General features: G+C 38.1%; 1 protein-coding gene and 1 pseudogene across 2 annotated transcripts in view; one reads left to right on the top strand and one right to left on the bottom strand.

Annotated features, from left to right (window-relative positions):
- Positions 1-13,730, top strand: part of MAP4K5 (mitogen-activated protein kinase kinase kinase kinase 5) — a 110,916-nt gene extending 97,186 nt beyond the window's left edge. For both annotated transcript variants that reach the window (XM_075532052.1, XM_075532053.1), the window contains exons 28-32: positions 236-304; positions 3,610-3,702; positions 6,659-6,729; positions 11,496-11,551; positions 12,138-13,730. In XM_075532052.1, the coding sequence (XP_075388167.1) occupies positions 236-304; positions 3,610-3,702; positions 6,659-6,729; positions 11,496-11,551; positions 12,138-12,225 (377 nt within the window). In that variant the 3' untranslated portion in view covers positions 12,226-13,730. The remainder of the gene's footprint in view (positions 1-235; positions 305-3,609; positions 3,703-6,658; positions 6,730-11,495; positions 11,552-12,137) is intronic.
- Positions 13,731-13,886: 156 nt separating this feature from the next.
- On the bottom strand, positions 13,887-14,583 carry LOC142425795 (migration and invasion enhancer 1 pseudogene; annotated as a pseudogene).
- Positions 14,584-16,488: the final 1,905 nt, after the last annotated feature.

The raw sequence follows: 16,488 nt of genomic DNA on the forward strand, positions 1-16,488 counted from the left end.
TGACTGGACAGCAGTGAATTACTTTAGTTAGCTAATTAAGAGAAATGTTGAGTTTTTCTTAGCTCAATAAGGACTTGTTTCCTAATTTGGCTTAAATTTATTTTTTAAAGCTATAGCTCTCATAAGATGTTAGATTTCAAATAGCAATTTTAATTCAAAGCATCAGATGTTGGATATATTTTCTAGGTTTTAGTTTTTTAAGCAGTGTTATATAACTAACTTTTTTTTCTCATAGGCAGTCAACAACTAGATTCCATTCATGTAACACAGTTGGAGAGAGACACAGTTTTAGTGTGTTTAGACAGTAAGTACTGTTTTAAAGTTTATAATTGATATAATGATTGTTTTAATGAAATTCTGTTGAACTATATAATGCAACAGTATCACTTTGCCACTTTAGCTGGACTTGATCTACTGAGATAAAAGATCTACTGAGATAAAACCTAAACTGGCTAGAGATGAGTAGCTAATTGGTCTGTTTGTCAGTACTGTCCTCTAACTTTGCTATGTTTGATCTACTTGGAAGCATGGTATAAGAATGGCTTCAAAAAAAAAGAATGACTTCCTATAATCTCAGGCTTAAATTTTGCATAAAATTATTTCATCTCATACTTCAGTAAAATTAATGAAGAATAGAAGGTTATCCTATTAAAGTCACTTACAAATGAGTATAACATGAGCTTTAAGAATGTCATGAGTGAGATTCTAATGTTCTTATGAATTTGATACTTGTACCTCTTGGTTTCTGGCTGTGATTATTTTGACAGAGAGAGGGGTATTATGACTAGCAATGAAAGTATACTGTGAGCAGTAGAGGCCAAAAGATACTTTTGTAGCAAATATTCTAGGTGTCATTCAGTGTCCAAATGAAGCCCTCTGGTTCTCTTCTCTTCCTTTTTCTTTTTAACTGTTAGGCATGCCCATCGGTGTTCAGTGTTACTTCCTATATCGCTCTAATACTGAGTTTGTACCTATTTTTCTTTGAAGAAGAGTCAAAAAGTCTTGCTATGGGGGTTCCAGTTCATATGTGAATATGTTTGTTCTAAATAAAACCTGCTTAAACATGTCTCTGTGACTAGTGGATGGCTGCAGGCAGTTTCTTTCTGTAACACACTTGTCTCAGTCTCATTAGAGTGCTTTCCCCAAAATATGGGGTGTTTGTGTGTTGTGGCGGTGGCAAGATTTTGAGGTTGGGGCTAATACCAAATTTTAAATAAAACCCAAGTGGTCATCTTCCCAAATCATTGAAGCTTTACAGCAAGTTATGAGAGTGCTGCCCCACAGAAAACAACAGTTTCAGATGAGTTTAAAGCACTGTAACATGGAGCTAAAGGTAGAGAAGGCCTGGAAGATGAGCTGAGAGAGCAGACCATCCACTTGACAATTGAAGAAACTGTCACTGAAGTATGGAAGCTGGTGGAAGAAAAATGTAGAATGCGCATTGCAACAGTGGCAACTGAAATCAGTATATCGTGTGGTTCGTCAGTTTTAATTTGAAGAGAGTCGCTTGGCCAAGGCAAGCTTTTAGCTTGATGGGTACTAGAAATGTAGCTCAACGTTCAGCCAGCTCAAAGAGCTGTTCTTTCCATCTGCTATGAACAAGGTGAAAGGTACTGAGGATTATTTTATGGAGCATATTGTAACTTGGTATGAGTCTTGGGCTTAACATGAGATCCAGAGAGCAAATCAAAACGATGGCTTCCAAGGGAGAATCTCCTGGGCCAGTTACATTCAAGGCAGAAAGGTCAGAACACAAGGGTATAATGACTGGGGGGATCCCCAAGGGATAATCTTGAGAGATTCTCTCAAAGGACACAGTATGATCACAAGATCTTATTATGAAGAGTTTTAGGAAAGTTGAAAACTGCATTGGTGTGTAAAAAGCAGAACATACTGAGGATTCTTCTCTTCCCGTTAGGACAATGCTCGTTCTTCGAGGTTAGAGAGAGCTGTCCCAGGATGCCATATATACTTGTATATAAGTCAAGTTTCCCGGCACATTTTTTATGCAGCTTTTGTGGTAAAATTAGGTGCCTTGGCTGATATTCGGGTCAGTTTATACTCAAGTAGATACAGTAGGGGTTGGGGGGAGGGATGGGGAACCTTACCCCATCCACCTGCCAGCCTACATCTTCGCCTTGCACACTAGGTTTGTTTCACAAGCTCAAAGAACATTCAAAAGGAACACAAATATTTGAATCCTAAATTGTAGAATTGGAGAATGTTTTGGTTTGTATATTTTTGCCACAATTAAAAAATAATAACATGAATAATAATGAAGAAAATGTTCTAAAATTGTGATAATTGTAGTACTATTCTTTATATGATTGATTTATTAAATTATATGACATGTGGATGAAGTGTGCTAATAAAACTAAAAAAATATATGGACCTATATGGATGACATGTTAAACCATAGATATTTTGGAGTGTTTTTTTGTTTTTAGAAAATTCTTTGATTTTATTTTTAAGTAATATATTTTGATACCTCATTTTCTGAAGGGTTAAATCTAATATTATAGATGAGTAACTCAAAATCCACAATGTTTATATATATCATCTCTTCTTTAGGTACTTTTGATTCTGTGAATAATAATAAAATTGAAATGTTACTATGTGACTGATTAATTCTCCTTTTATATAAATAACTAGAAAAGTTAATATTGATTAGTCATATATTTAGATTTTTAAATATATATTTAGATTTTTTAACCTTTTATGTTAAATCCTTAAGCACTTTTTCTTTCAGAATCATCAAAGAAAAGTAATGTGTAGCTTTCATTTGAGTACTATAGATAAATTTGAGAATATATACAAATTATTTCAAAACCTTTGAGTAACTAGACCCTCTCCCCCAGTTATTCCCGGTAAATGAAACATTGTTTCTTGAGATTTCTGTTTTTTCAAGGGGGCAACAACTGATTTCAGTTGCTGATTTCAGTTGTTGGTAGCTATACTGCTTATAAATCTGTTTCAGTTCACAACACAGAAATGAGTCTGTGCACAAACATGGTAGAGAAGGAGGAAGCAATGCAAAAGAGAAAACCTCTTCAAATCAGAGCTAAGACAATGGACTGAAAGGAAGTGGGATTATTTATGTACATTCGTTATCCTCAAGTGTATGTCTAGAAAAATTGTGACCCATTAGGTACTATTTCTTGTCCTTGTGAACTATTGTAGGATAGTACTCATATTAATTAAAGTTATAAATTACTATAAATATTAATCATCTGTTATATATTTTATAAGGGTAGAGTTAAACTGTATTGCAAAAATTAGCCCATTTTTTAAAAACTGTACTTTTAAAAAGATGAGAATATATTCAATACATACAACATTAAAAAAAGAATAATCGTAGTATAAAAAATAAAAGTAGGAAAAAAATTATAGCACTAAATAGCAGTGCCGTTTAGCAAAAGAGGTACTTTGATAGTACATCCTTTAAAATCTATAAATAGCAGTTTTTCATTGGCCATATTTAACTCAAGAATGAAACTTTATTTAAAATATTGTTTAATACTCATGTAATACTCATGTATCAAGTTACATTTGCTTGAGCTGGTTTGCATTTTGGGTCTTAATTTTTTTGTTTTATGTTTCTTTTTAAAGAATTTGTAAAAATTGTAAATCTACAAGGAAAACTGAAATCAAGTAAAAAACTGGCCTCTGAGCTAAGTTTCGATTTTCGCATTGAATCTGTAGGTAAGTCTGAACTTTTTATTAATGAGTTTGGAATAACTGCTCTTATGTTTATTTTATATTTAGGTTTATCTAGACTAGCACTGTCTAATAGAAGTTCTGTTATGATAGAAATGTTATTCAAATATACTCTACAATATGGTCACCGTTAATTGTACTTGAAACTTTGCTAGTGTTACATTTTAATATTTTAACTGTAAATAACTACATGTAGCTAGTGGCTAATCCATGCAAGCCTGAACCATAATAAATCTTTTAGTAAACATAATTTCCTGAATATTTAACACTTGAAGTAAGTCATTATTTTAAAGTTTTGCCCATTATTCCCTTTGCTGCATCAAGTGAATTATGTTTCTCCCAAGTTTTTCCAAATCATGGAAGGTATTTGTGTGACATGATTAACAATGTTAGGTGAACTCCAATTCTTTGGTGTGTAAGGTTCTCATGGGAGTGTTTTTGGTTATTGCTTTTAGGTCAGCTTACATAGAAATAACTATCTTCCTACATATCTTAAAGATTAATGTGTCATTTTAATATCTTTCCTTGTCAACAAGTACTTTACAATATAATACTCATTGGTTATTAAAAGAGCATGCATATTTTAATTGCTTGTGACTCACTGATTATTTGTCAGTAAGTACTTTCCCCAAGCATTATAGAACTTACATATGTGTGTGTGTGTGTGTGTGTGTGTGTATGTATGTGTATATATATATCTTGACTGGGCACATTTTTTTCAATTACCATATACCATAAATAAAAACATAGTTAAAATGTGAGGCGTCAACTAAGTAAGTCCACATGGAAGAAACACACTAACCTGTGTAAGCCAAGGATTGTAAATAATAAAATCCAAATCCGAAAAAGAGAATGGTATCAGAGCCTGAATTGTGAAGAACTTGCTTGCAGGCGTCTGTGGATGACAGTGGAAGCCCAAAATCCATGTGCAGGGTCCCCACATGGCTTCAGCCTCCCCAGAATCCCTCCGATCACAGTCTCAGGGTGTGAATGGCCTTGTTATCAGACAGAGAGCGTTGTAGAGTCAGTTATGGCAAACATAGCTAAGTTAAAAGATACCATTTGATCTCCCTTTGACCCATTTTAAAGTTGTTTCAGTTGTTCTTTTTAAGTGAAGGGGAAATACATGTGGATTCAGCCTCTAGTGATTCCTCTCTGACCACAGACCAGGGATGTGAGAATAGTCTTTTGTTTATTTGTTTGTTTTTGTTATGTGTGAATCGTTTTGCTGTCATGCAGAGAGCGTTGGAAAGTGAAGTGAATTATTGCAGATGCAGTTGTGTTAAAATAGACACCTTATCATTTGAACTCCCTTTTGATCCAGTTTAAATTTTTTCTGGTTTTTAATATTTTCAGCTTTCTTTTTTAATGAGATTTTTATCTGTTTTACTTTATTGTTGTTGTTTGGGTATTTGTTTTCAGTGCTTTTCTGTGTATGAAATCCAGGATAGGCAAATCTACAGAGACAGCACCTGGATTAAAGGCTCTTTGTGGGTCTGACAGAGGGAGTGGTGGGGCGTTAGTAATGATGAACACAAGAATGAAAATGTTCTAGACTGGTTGTGTACCACTCTTCTTGATGTTGTTGAATTGTTGAATTGTGTGATATGTGAATTATATGCCAATAAAACTGTTTTAAAAATAAAAGAAAGGGGATAGTTTTTATTTGCTTGTATAAAAAATGTATGGGTTTTACAATTAAATGCATATATTTTCTAAAGCAGGCTTCTCAGGTTTACAAAGTTTTACTTTTACTAGTTCTCAACTGAATATACAATGTATGCTCATGCTTCTGTAAAACATCTTAAAATCATGTGCTTATGAGTAGAAAATTTGATGTATTGAAGCAGAAGCTTAATCTTTCAGTAGATACTAACTGAAAAGACATTTTGAAACTAGTCTCTTCTTTAGTATTTAGTACTGTGCCTACATTTCGTATGGTAGTGAAGGTTTAAAAGACCCGCTGGCATTTGACATGTTCAGGGAAGAGCAGTGCCCTTTGTTCCTCCTTGTCTTGACTGTACCCGCCCTCTTCATATGTGCCCGAGTCTTTGAGGCTGACTTAATGTCCCCACAAAATGTTGTTCTCTCAGGCTACCAGCCGTCTTTACCAGTGAACCGTGAAATACTCACAAGGATCCTCCTGAGTCAGTGGCTCTCAACCTTCCTAATGCCACGACCCTCTAATACAGTTTCCTCCTGTTGTGGCGACCCCCCCAGCCACAAAATTATTTTCGTTGTTACTTCATCATTGTAATTTTGCTATTGTTATGAATTATGTGACATCCTCTTCCCCCTCCCCCAAAAGGGGTCACTGGTCTAAGTTGAAAATCCATTTAAATCAACTCTTAAAAAAACGACTAATAGCAGTTAAACTTATGTGATTTGTCGATGTAAACTACTCCATTTTTATTGAGTTATATTGTGTTTCCAGAATATTTTTAAATTTTTTACAGATTTGGTGTAAGAATTGGCTCACAAATCATAAGTATTTGGTATGTGGTTAAATTTTGAACTGTGGGACAGTTTTGTTATTTTTAGTTTTGTACTAGAAGAAATGTGAACATGAGATTCTTTCCTTAATGGATACTTTTGAATTTTGACAATATTTAAATAGCCATGTTTAAAATATTTTTTAATTGCATATGGTTTTGTAATTTCACCTATTTTTAGTGTATGATTAAAATGCTGATACCCCACATATCAGAAGCTAGCTGATGTCTACTTAAGTAGCTTTGAAAACTTGTGTAACCTACTTTAATAAATTACTTGAGTTTATGCATAACTTATTACAAAAATGTTGGGACAAAATAGTTTAAAGCGTGGAATTTTTAGCCCAGTTGCTTCAATAACTTACATTATGTAACATGTATTACAACAGGGCAGTGTATAGTTAATGACTGTGCTGTATTTTCATTGCACTTCCCCCTTTTCATTTTAGTCTGCCTTCAAGACAGTGTGCTGGCCTTCTGGAAGCATGGAATGCAGGGTAAAAGCTTCAAGTCAGATGAGGTCAGGTTTCTCACCTCCATTGATTCCTGCTACAAAATGTTAACTACTGAATGTACCCTTTTGTAATTTCTTTCTGAGCCTACATTGCTATATTGAGTGCCCTTAATATTTTTTTAAATCGTTTTATTGGGGGCTCATACAACTCTTATCACAATATATACATACACCCATGTGTAAAGCACTTTTGTACATTCGTTGCCCGCATCATTCTCAAAACATTTGCTCTCCATTTAAGCCTTTGGCATCAGCTCCCCATTTTTCCCCCTCCCTCCCTGCTTCCCCCTCACTCATGAACCCTTGATAACTTATAATTTACTATTTTTGTCACCTTACACTGTTCGACATCTGCCTTCACACACTTTTCTGTTGTCTATCCCCCCAGGAGGAGGTTATATGTAGATCCTTATAATCGGTTCCCCCTTTCCACCCCACCCTCCCTCCACCCTACCAGTATCACTGCTCTTGGCACTGGTCCTGAAGGGATCATCTGTCCTGGATTCCATGTGTTTCCAGTTCCTATCTGTACCACTGTACATCCTCTGGTCTAGCCAGATGTGTAAGGTAGAATTAGGATCATGATAGTGGGAGAGGAGGAAGCATTTAGGAAGTAGAGGAAAGTTGTATGTTTCACCATTGCTGCACTGTACTCTGACTGGCTCATCTCCTCCCCACAGTCATTCTGTGAGGGGATGTCCAGTTGCCTACATATAGGCTTATTGTCCTCAATCTGCACTCCTCCGCATTCGCAATGATTTCATTTTTTGTTCTTTGATGCCTGATACCTGATCCCTTCACACCTGTGATCGCACAGGCTGGTGTGCTTCTTCCATGTGGGCTTTGTTGCTTCTGAGCTAGATGGCTGCGTGTTTACTTTCAAGCCTTTAAGACCCCAGACAGTATATTTTTTGATAGCCCGGCACCATCAATTTTCTTCACATTTGCTTATGCACCCATTGGTCTCCAGCGATCACATTGGGAAGGTAAGCACACAATGATATAATTTTTTGTTCTTTGATGCCTGATAACTGATCCCTTCAGCACCTCGTGATCACACAGGCTGGTGTGCTTCTTCCATGTGGGCTTTGTTGCTTCCCTGCTAGGTGGCCGCTTGTTTTCCTTCAAGCCTTTAAGACCTTAGATGCGATAATCTTTTGATAGCTGGGAGTGCCCTTAATATTTATGAAGTAATAGAACAAAAGAAACCATGTTTCCTTCTAAATTCTCATGGCCATAGGAATTGTAAAATAATCAACTTATATAATTTTAATTCTTTTATTTGTAGTTTGTAAACATTATTGCTAAACTTGAACATAAATATGTGATTCTTTTTCAAAATTTCATAGCCTTTTACATAAAATGTAGAGCTTTTTAGTTAATTCTAATTTTATATATATCAGACTACAGGCCTTAGGACAAAATCGAAGAAAATTTAGTGAATATTTATTGAGAGCTAACTACATGCAATAAGTGGTGTGGTGGGTTATGTATGACACTATTAACAGCAAGATCAGTAGTCTGAACCCACTAGCTATTCCATGGGAGAAAGATGAGGCTTTCTTCTCCCATAGAGATTTGTATTTACAGCCTTGGAAACCTCAAAGCTCAATCTCATAGGGTCACTTAAGTCAGAATTAACTGGGTGGCAGTGAGTTGGGTTCTGTTTTATGACTGCATGTAAGAGGCAGGAAGGTTACAAACATTTGCTCATTTAAGGTTCAAAGCAGCCCTTTGACCTAGCACTGTCCCCATTCTCACTGACAGAGAGGTCTGTAACTGACCGTAGTTGCACAGCTAGTTAAGTAAGAGTACTGCGTTTGAAGGATTTCACTTCCAGCATCGCTCAGCCTTAAATGATGAGTCTTACCGTGAAGGAAATACTAACAAAATAATAATAATAATAAAGAAAATACTAAGAGACATTTTCCATTTATGGGAATATCTGTGTGATTCTTGTAGACCACATATTTGTGAATGTATTTTAAAGTTCAGAATCTTTTGTTTAAATCTACCTTTGGTTTTAGTGACACTTTTAATCATATTTAAATGAGTATTTCCACTTATTTGAATACAAGGAGTCCTGCTGGTGTCATGGTTACACATTGGGCTGCTGTCAGTGGTTCAAAACCACCAGCAGCTTGGAGGGAGAGATGGGCTCTGTACTCCTGTAAAGAATTACAGTCTCAGAAACCCACAGGGGCATTTCTACCTTGTTCTATAGGGGTGTCTGTGAGACGGAATCAACTCGATGGCAATGAGAGAGAGTACATGGATCTAGATTTAGAATGCTTTCAGGAGAAAAGAACATGAGTCTGCTGTCTTGCCATATATCAGTTCTAGTTATTGACCCAAAAACCTGAATGGCATCAGATCTCAGCACTTGAAGACACCTACTGTCCTGCTTACTATCATAAAATTGTCCTTAAGTGTAGATTGAGACACCAAAGCCCATCTGAAGGCAACTGGACATCCCCTTACAGAAGGGTCACAGGGAGGAGGGGAAGAGACGAGCCAGTCAGGGTGCAGTATAGTAACGATGAAACATACAACTTTACTCTAGTTTTTAAATGCTCCCTCCCCTCCCACTATCATGATCCTAATTCTACCTTACAAATCGGGCTAGACCAGAGCATGTACAGTGGTACAGATAGCAACTGGAGACACAGGGAATCCAGGACAGATGATCCCTTCAGGACCATTGGTGAGAGTGGTGATACTAGAAGAGTGGGGTTAAAAGGGGGAACCGATTACAAGGATCTACATAAACCTCCTCCCTGGGAGACGGACAACAGAAAAGTGAGGGAAGGGAGACGTTGGACAGTGTAAGACATGACAAAATAAAAATAATTTGTAAAGTTTCAAGGATTCGTGAGGGTGAGGGAGAGGGAAAAATGAGAGCTGATACCAAGAGCTTAAGTAAAAAGCAAATGGTTTGAGAATGATGATGGCAACAAATATACAAATGTGCTTGACACAATGGATATATGTATGGATTGTGATAAGAGTTGTATGATTTTAAAATGATTTTTTAAAAGTTGTCCTTAAATGCTCATTTTATCCTGTCACACCTGTAGTTATACTTCTGCAGGAGAAACCTAGTGCTCACCAGTAAAAGGTGTAAATCCAATATACCCTAATCATCTCTTTTAAGGAGCCTAGGTGGCATAGTGGTGACGTGCTGGGCTGCTGACTGCAGTGTTACAAGTGCCTAGTGCTGATAAGCACCTCGCTCTGCAAGCTAACCGCCTGCCCGAAGGCACTCAGCTTTACTCATTGTGTGCACTGGGAGCCCACTACTTCTCTGCACAGGAATCTTGGATGAACTCCATTCCTGGGGCTTCTTTCTGGCTCATCATGGGATTTTTCCCTCCCACCTCTGAGATGGCTCACTTTATACCAGCAGAATGCAAAATTGGCCTCACAGTAGTCCCAATACACTTTATTTTCTTGCTCCCACCCAGTCATTTGATTTAAGTTACAAAGTCGATGACTAGCAGAGTTACACTCTGGGCCATGATTCATAGTGGTTTGACAATTACTTAATGATGGAATTCGGTGTGGCCATCTTCCATTTTGTGATCGAATGTGATCATCCTCCATTTTCCCATAATTCTGGTCAAGATCACCTAACAACCTGGTCTCTGAAACCTAATCATGTTTGCAAGCAAGGAGTGGGTGTATTTACTTCATAACCTTATTGTCTTGCTTTAGGTCCTTCTTCACATAAGTTTGAGAAAACAGAGTAGGAGGATCCCACAGTGTACCCTTAATGCATAGGATTGTCTCCCCTACCCATAATCTACGTGTCTACCCCAAGCAAATCAGGTGGGAATATTAGAGTACAGCGCCAGGCACCCCAAACATCTGCGCTAATATAAAAGAGCAGGCCTTGGTAGTGTGGCAAGCCGGTGTTCACATTGTGGGTCAGCCAAGTTATTTGACCTATCTGACCTTCATTTTCCATCAATAATATGGAGATTATAAGACATGTACCAAAGAGTTCTTCCAAAGAAAATGCCTAACTGTGTTAGTCCAGGTAGACTAGAGAAACAAATTCATACACACTCATATGTATATAAGAAAGAGCTTTATATACAAGAGCAGTTGAATATTGAGACATCTCAGCCCAGTCCAGATCAAGTCCATAAATCCAATATTGGCCCATATGTCTGATATCAATTTATAAAGTCCTCTTTAGACTCAACAAAAGACATGCAATGACACCGAGTGCAGGAAGATCACAGGTCAGTGGGTGGGAAGTCTTACAGATCCAGTGGCATTGTGAGCATCTCAGTGCTGGCTAGGGTCTCCACATGGCTTCTCCGAATCCAGAGGTCTGGCTCTATCAGCCTCTCTCCATGTGTCTTCTCCACAGGGATGTCTCACAGGGAGTGAGCTGAGAGTGTCTCCCGTCTCCAAAGAGGAAATACAGGAGTTCCCATAATCCTCAGGAAGGCCAATGCCCATACAGAGGCCTCGTTGGCTATATCCTGATTGACAGGATAGACTCCACCCTTCACTCTTAATCCTCAAATTGACACCAGATTACATAATTACCACACTAACCCAGAAGAGAGGTTGCATTAATGCTTAAATGTTGATTCATTTCTGCTAGGCAGTCCAAAAAAAAACCTCCCTGAAATTAATTTAGTTTGAGGAATTGAGTCTTTAAATTATTTACTCTGTTTAATAATCGTAATATCTCATTGTTTTTAAATTATGGAAGCAACATATAATAATCTGTTAGTGACATGTATCTTCTTTCACAGGTCACCCAAGAGATTTCAGATGAAACAAGAGTTTTTCGCTTACTAGGATCAGACAGGTAATAGTTTGGTTATTTTGGGTTAATTATCAAAGAATTGAAAGATTATGTGGTTTTGAAAAAGAAGAAGAAGAAAGATTGTGTGGTTAAATATACTACCACCCTTAGTGATGTTTCATTTTTTTCTCAAACACCTTGAGGAAGAGAACCATGATACGCATGTCAGAGTCCTGTTCTGGTCCCACCACCCGTCTCCTACCCTTTTGTACTCTAAATTCTTGAAAGCATTGAGGCTACCTTTTGTTGTATAAGTGAGCGTACAAGTCGTGTTTTACATAGATTAAGGTAATCAAATTGTCTTGAAATCATTAGATGCTGTGCAGTAATTCTTAAGTCAGTTGTGTTTTTAAGCTATAAAATATAAAGCTGAATTTGGCTATATAGGGGGCTTGAAAAAGTTCATGGGAAAATGAAATTGAAAGATAATGGAATTGTTCCACTAAGCCTTTGAAGTTCCCCTTATATATTTATGATCCTTAGATAATCTTATAAGACTACCATTGTGTTCTTTCTTGGTTTAATGTTAGTTTGAAGCATGCCATTTCTGTTTGTACTCTTAAACAAATGTGTTTTGGTCTAATTGCAGGGTTGTCGTTTTGGAAAGTAGGCCAACAGAAAATCCGACTGCACACAGCAATCTCTACATCTTGGCTGGACATGAAAATAGTTACTAAGCAACAGAAACTGATCTCAAGTAAAAGGAAAATGAATATATTCCTTATGAAAGCAAAGCATTTTAAAGAAATTTTGTACAAACTGCACCATGGTTTGCTTGAACTGTTATGGGTTATCTCAATGATCAGTACTTTAGGATAGAATTCAATATTTCCTATAGCTGGAAACAGCTATTCTATCTCTTGCCACTGTGTGGTGGTTATATCAAGTTTGCTTAATAAAAGCTGTTACACAAATAGTCCTCTATTCAGTTACAGGAAACACAGTCTTTTTTTAAAAAAAGCATGTAATAATGTTTGTAACAAGGGTGCCATATTTTTAAATAACAACTCATGATTATCTTCAGAGAAAGAAGTTTCGTGACAGTTTTCTCATTTTATACCATGCCCTTTTCCTTCTTAATGAACATAATTTGATAAAGAACCTCTCAAGCAAAACTTTTGTTTTTACATTGGCCATTCTGTGTGTTTTGTAGAATAGAATATTTAGTCCTTATTTATTAACGTCTTGCTGGGGTGCTGTAATGGCGTCTAACTTTTAGGAAAGAAGGGTTTGCAGCGCAGCTTGAAATTGTTTTAATGTGGAAAACATTTGTTTACCTTTTAGGAACAGTACTTCAGTGGGTTAAAGTCCGTGTGTTTGGGGTTCAGTGCATACATGCCATTTTGTTTAACGAGTATTTTGTATTGTAATTTGTGCAGAATTGCCTTAAGAGGGAGTTTCATGTTTTCAACTACAAAAGATATTGATTATGGTTAAACTATTGAAAGGGGTGTGTATGTCTGGGTGTGGCTATCATGTATGTACATTTGACAAGCAGTATAATTTACCTGTGATTTTTTTACATTAGGGATAATGCATAGGAAGTTAATCTTCATATATATATTATTATCCCTAATGTAAGAGGAAAAAAGCATTTAACTGTCCATGATATGTATTTTACTTATACTATGCCAGAGGGGATAAATGTAAAGCAACTACACATGTAATCATGGGGTTTTCACATATGTAGTTATTCATTTTGACTAGGCTTAATGGAAAAATTGTTTATATGAAATGGAATTCTTAAAGGGATAATATAAATAAGTATTATAAAAACCAGTTTGGAAAATAAAAAAGGATAAGGCCATTTGGGAGGGTTCCTTTTGCTGTTGTTAATATTTAAAGTTCAAGAGTCCTGTTCATACCTGCTGTCTTAATGGGTTTACTGATATAGTTAGCTCTGAGATGGTAAACAAGGGATTAGCAAGAGTAATCTTCAGATTTACTCTGACCAGTTACTTGAGAGAAAAGCAGTAAAACTATTTCATTCAACTGTCAGCTGTTCTATACAGTAGGTTTTATCATCATCTCCATTTTCAGACAAGGAAATAGGGGGTTAGCAAAGTTAAAAGAGATGGAACCCAATTCACACAGCGAGTGAGTGGATGAGCCAGACCTTGAGTCTCCCGACTATTCTTACACTATGCAATATGCAAACAATAAAGTGTTGTACAACTGCAAATGCTAAGGATTTCTTCTTAAAAATGCACATGATTCCAGTGTGTGTGTGTGTGGGGGGGTGTGACTGTTTATTTTTGGTATGTTAAACAGGATCTCAGAATTGAAGGACACTGCATACAAATGATTGTGTGAGGGGAGTCATTCAAAATGGGGGGTATTTTTTTTTTTTTTGTCTAGTGTCACTTTATTGCCAATGGCTGACACTGCCCGGGCTGGAGGAGAAAAAAACAACAGACCCACAGTAGCAACTGGGGAGGGAAAGGGGCTTGTGTGGGCACCGATCAGGGAAAGAGGGGCCAAGGAGACTTCCATGAGCAGAGTCTCTCTCCCATCCCCAAGGCCAGAGAAGCTCCCAGTACCCTCTTGTACCTCCGAATCCCGGGGTCTTTTAGGAGCTCAGGAAGGGACGAGTCAGGGGGCAGCCGCCATCAGGATCAAAGTGGAGACCCAAGTCTTGGACCTCAGCATGGCAGCGAGCCAGGAGGACACACAGTCACAGGATGGTACAGGGTGGACGGCTGCTGGTGATCTTCTCTAGGGGCACCCCATTACTGGCTCTTCGGATGGCTTCAATGAGGTCTTTCTCATATGGGAAGCCCCCATTCTCTAGCTTGGAAGACACCAGCTGCCCGTTGATTTCGATCTCAAAGGCCTCTGTCCCCCCGAGGCGCGACTCGATCTCCATCCCGGGATACTGCGCCTTCACGGCACTCACCAGCTCCAGGTAGGTCGCCTCAAAGCCGCAGGGTTCACAACACTCCACCACGATGCGAACCCCACTGCCCGGTTCGGCCTCTCCGGGAGGGGGCGCTAAGGATATGGGCCCTGGTTCCCCGCTCATCGTTGCCGGCTCCACTAGGCCGGCGCTTCCAAAATGGGGAGTATTTACAGACTAGATGCATAGATACGATGGAATGCTAGCATTTACATCTTGATGGTCCAGTGTGCAAATGGAAAGATGTCAGCATGTCCTGGCTAAATGGCCAGCTAGATAACTGCCGTTAAGACACAGTCGGCATGCCCAGGACCTCATGTGTCCAAAACTTAGTCTCTCTCCTGAGCTCTGAAATAGAAGCAAACAACTAAGAGTTATAAGACATCTGAGAATGCCTCTCTAACGTGAAAGAAAAAAGGCTCCAAAAGAATTAGACTCTACAGGGTAAAGTTATTAGAGAAAAACAAAAAGTACATCCTCAGAAAGATGCCCTAACTATGAATGAAGATAGTGTAAAAGGAGCCTGCAAACTTCAAATTGGTTTCTTAGAGGGAAAAAGTGGTACCATAATTGAATAACTGAAGCAAGTAAAGAAGATAATCTCACTGCCATCAAGTTGATGTCTACTCATAACGACCCTGTTACACTCTTATGAGTCTCATGAGTTTCCAAGACTGACTTCACAAGAGTAGAAAGCCTCATCTTTCTCCCAAAGAGTGGCTGGTGGTTTTGAACTGCTGACCTTTCTGGTTAGCAACCCAGCATATAACCACTAAAAGACAATGAGAAAGAGAGGGAAAGTTAAGAAAATTAACAACCAGGAGGCCCACTATCCAATTGCCCCGCGTTCCAAAGAGAACAGAAGGCAAAAAAATTAAATATTTCAAGAAAATGTTCTACAGTTGAAGAACATCATATCTTACTGAAAGAACACACTGACTACAATAAGTCTACACCAAAGCACATCGCTAAATTGGAATTACAGCAGGGTCAAAGAGGGAATTGGTTCCCAGAGGAAATGAGCAGGTCAGACACCAAGGAATTCAAATCAGAATCTCTTCCCATTTCAACAAAGGCAAGGTGTGGGGAAAAAAATTTTTTTTAATCATTTTATTGGGGGCTCTTAAAGCTCTTATAACAATCTATATGTTAATTGTAGCAAGCATATTTGTACATATGTTGACATTTTCTAAACATTTACTCTCTATTTGAACCCTTAGTATCAGCTCCTCTTTTACCCTTCCTACCCCCCCTACCCTCGTGACCCCTTGATCAATTACAAATCATTGTTTTCATATCTTACACTGACCACTGTCTCCCTTCACCCATGTTTCTGTTGTTCAATCTGGGGCAGGGGAGGGGTGGGACGCTGTTATGTGTCGATCATTGCAATGAGTAAGTATTTTTAATTGTTTAATTATTTTCAGCTTAAAATTCCATATCCAATTAGACCATAAGTGTAAGAATAAAAGGGTCAAAGCCATGGGTAAAAAAATGTAGGGTTCCCAGGAGTGAGGAAATCCCCAGATGATGGTGGGATATGCAAGGATGACCACTACCCCGGACATTGAGAACATACTGAAATAGCAAAAACTCCTGCGAAGACTTTTTCAAAAAAATAATGAAATATCTGATGCATCTCCCTATTTTAATAGCTAACTAAAGAGCGAGGGAGTCCTTCTAAATCAGTCTGAGGTGCGAACACAGTTGTTGTTAGGTGTCACTGAGTCACACGCTCAGCAGAATGAAACCTACCCCAGGCTCACAATGACACTTGTGCTTGAATCCATGTGTTGGCAGCTGCAGTGTCAGTCCAACTCCGTGCCCTCAACCAAACATGATGCCCTTCCCCAGGGCCTAGTCAGTCCTGCCTGACAGTGCATCCACAGGCACTCCTTGCCTCTAAGAAGCACTCTGGCCAGCCTCCGAGGCCATCAGTGTGTGCCTGTAGCAGTCCCTGGTACTTTCCGTATTCTCCAGCACCACAACTGAAATCCACTGGTGCTTCTCCAGTCTCTATTCAGTGTTCCACTTTCACTGGATG

The sequence above is a fragment of the Tenrec ecaudatus genome, chromosome 14 (genome assembly GCF_050624435.1).
Source record: "Tenrec ecaudatus isolate mTenEca1 chromosome 14, mTenEca1.hap1, whole genome shotgun sequence".
Classification (NCBI taxonomy): domain Eukaryota; kingdom Metazoa; phylum Chordata; class Mammalia; order Afrosoricida; family Tenrecidae; genus Tenrec; species Tenrec ecaudatus.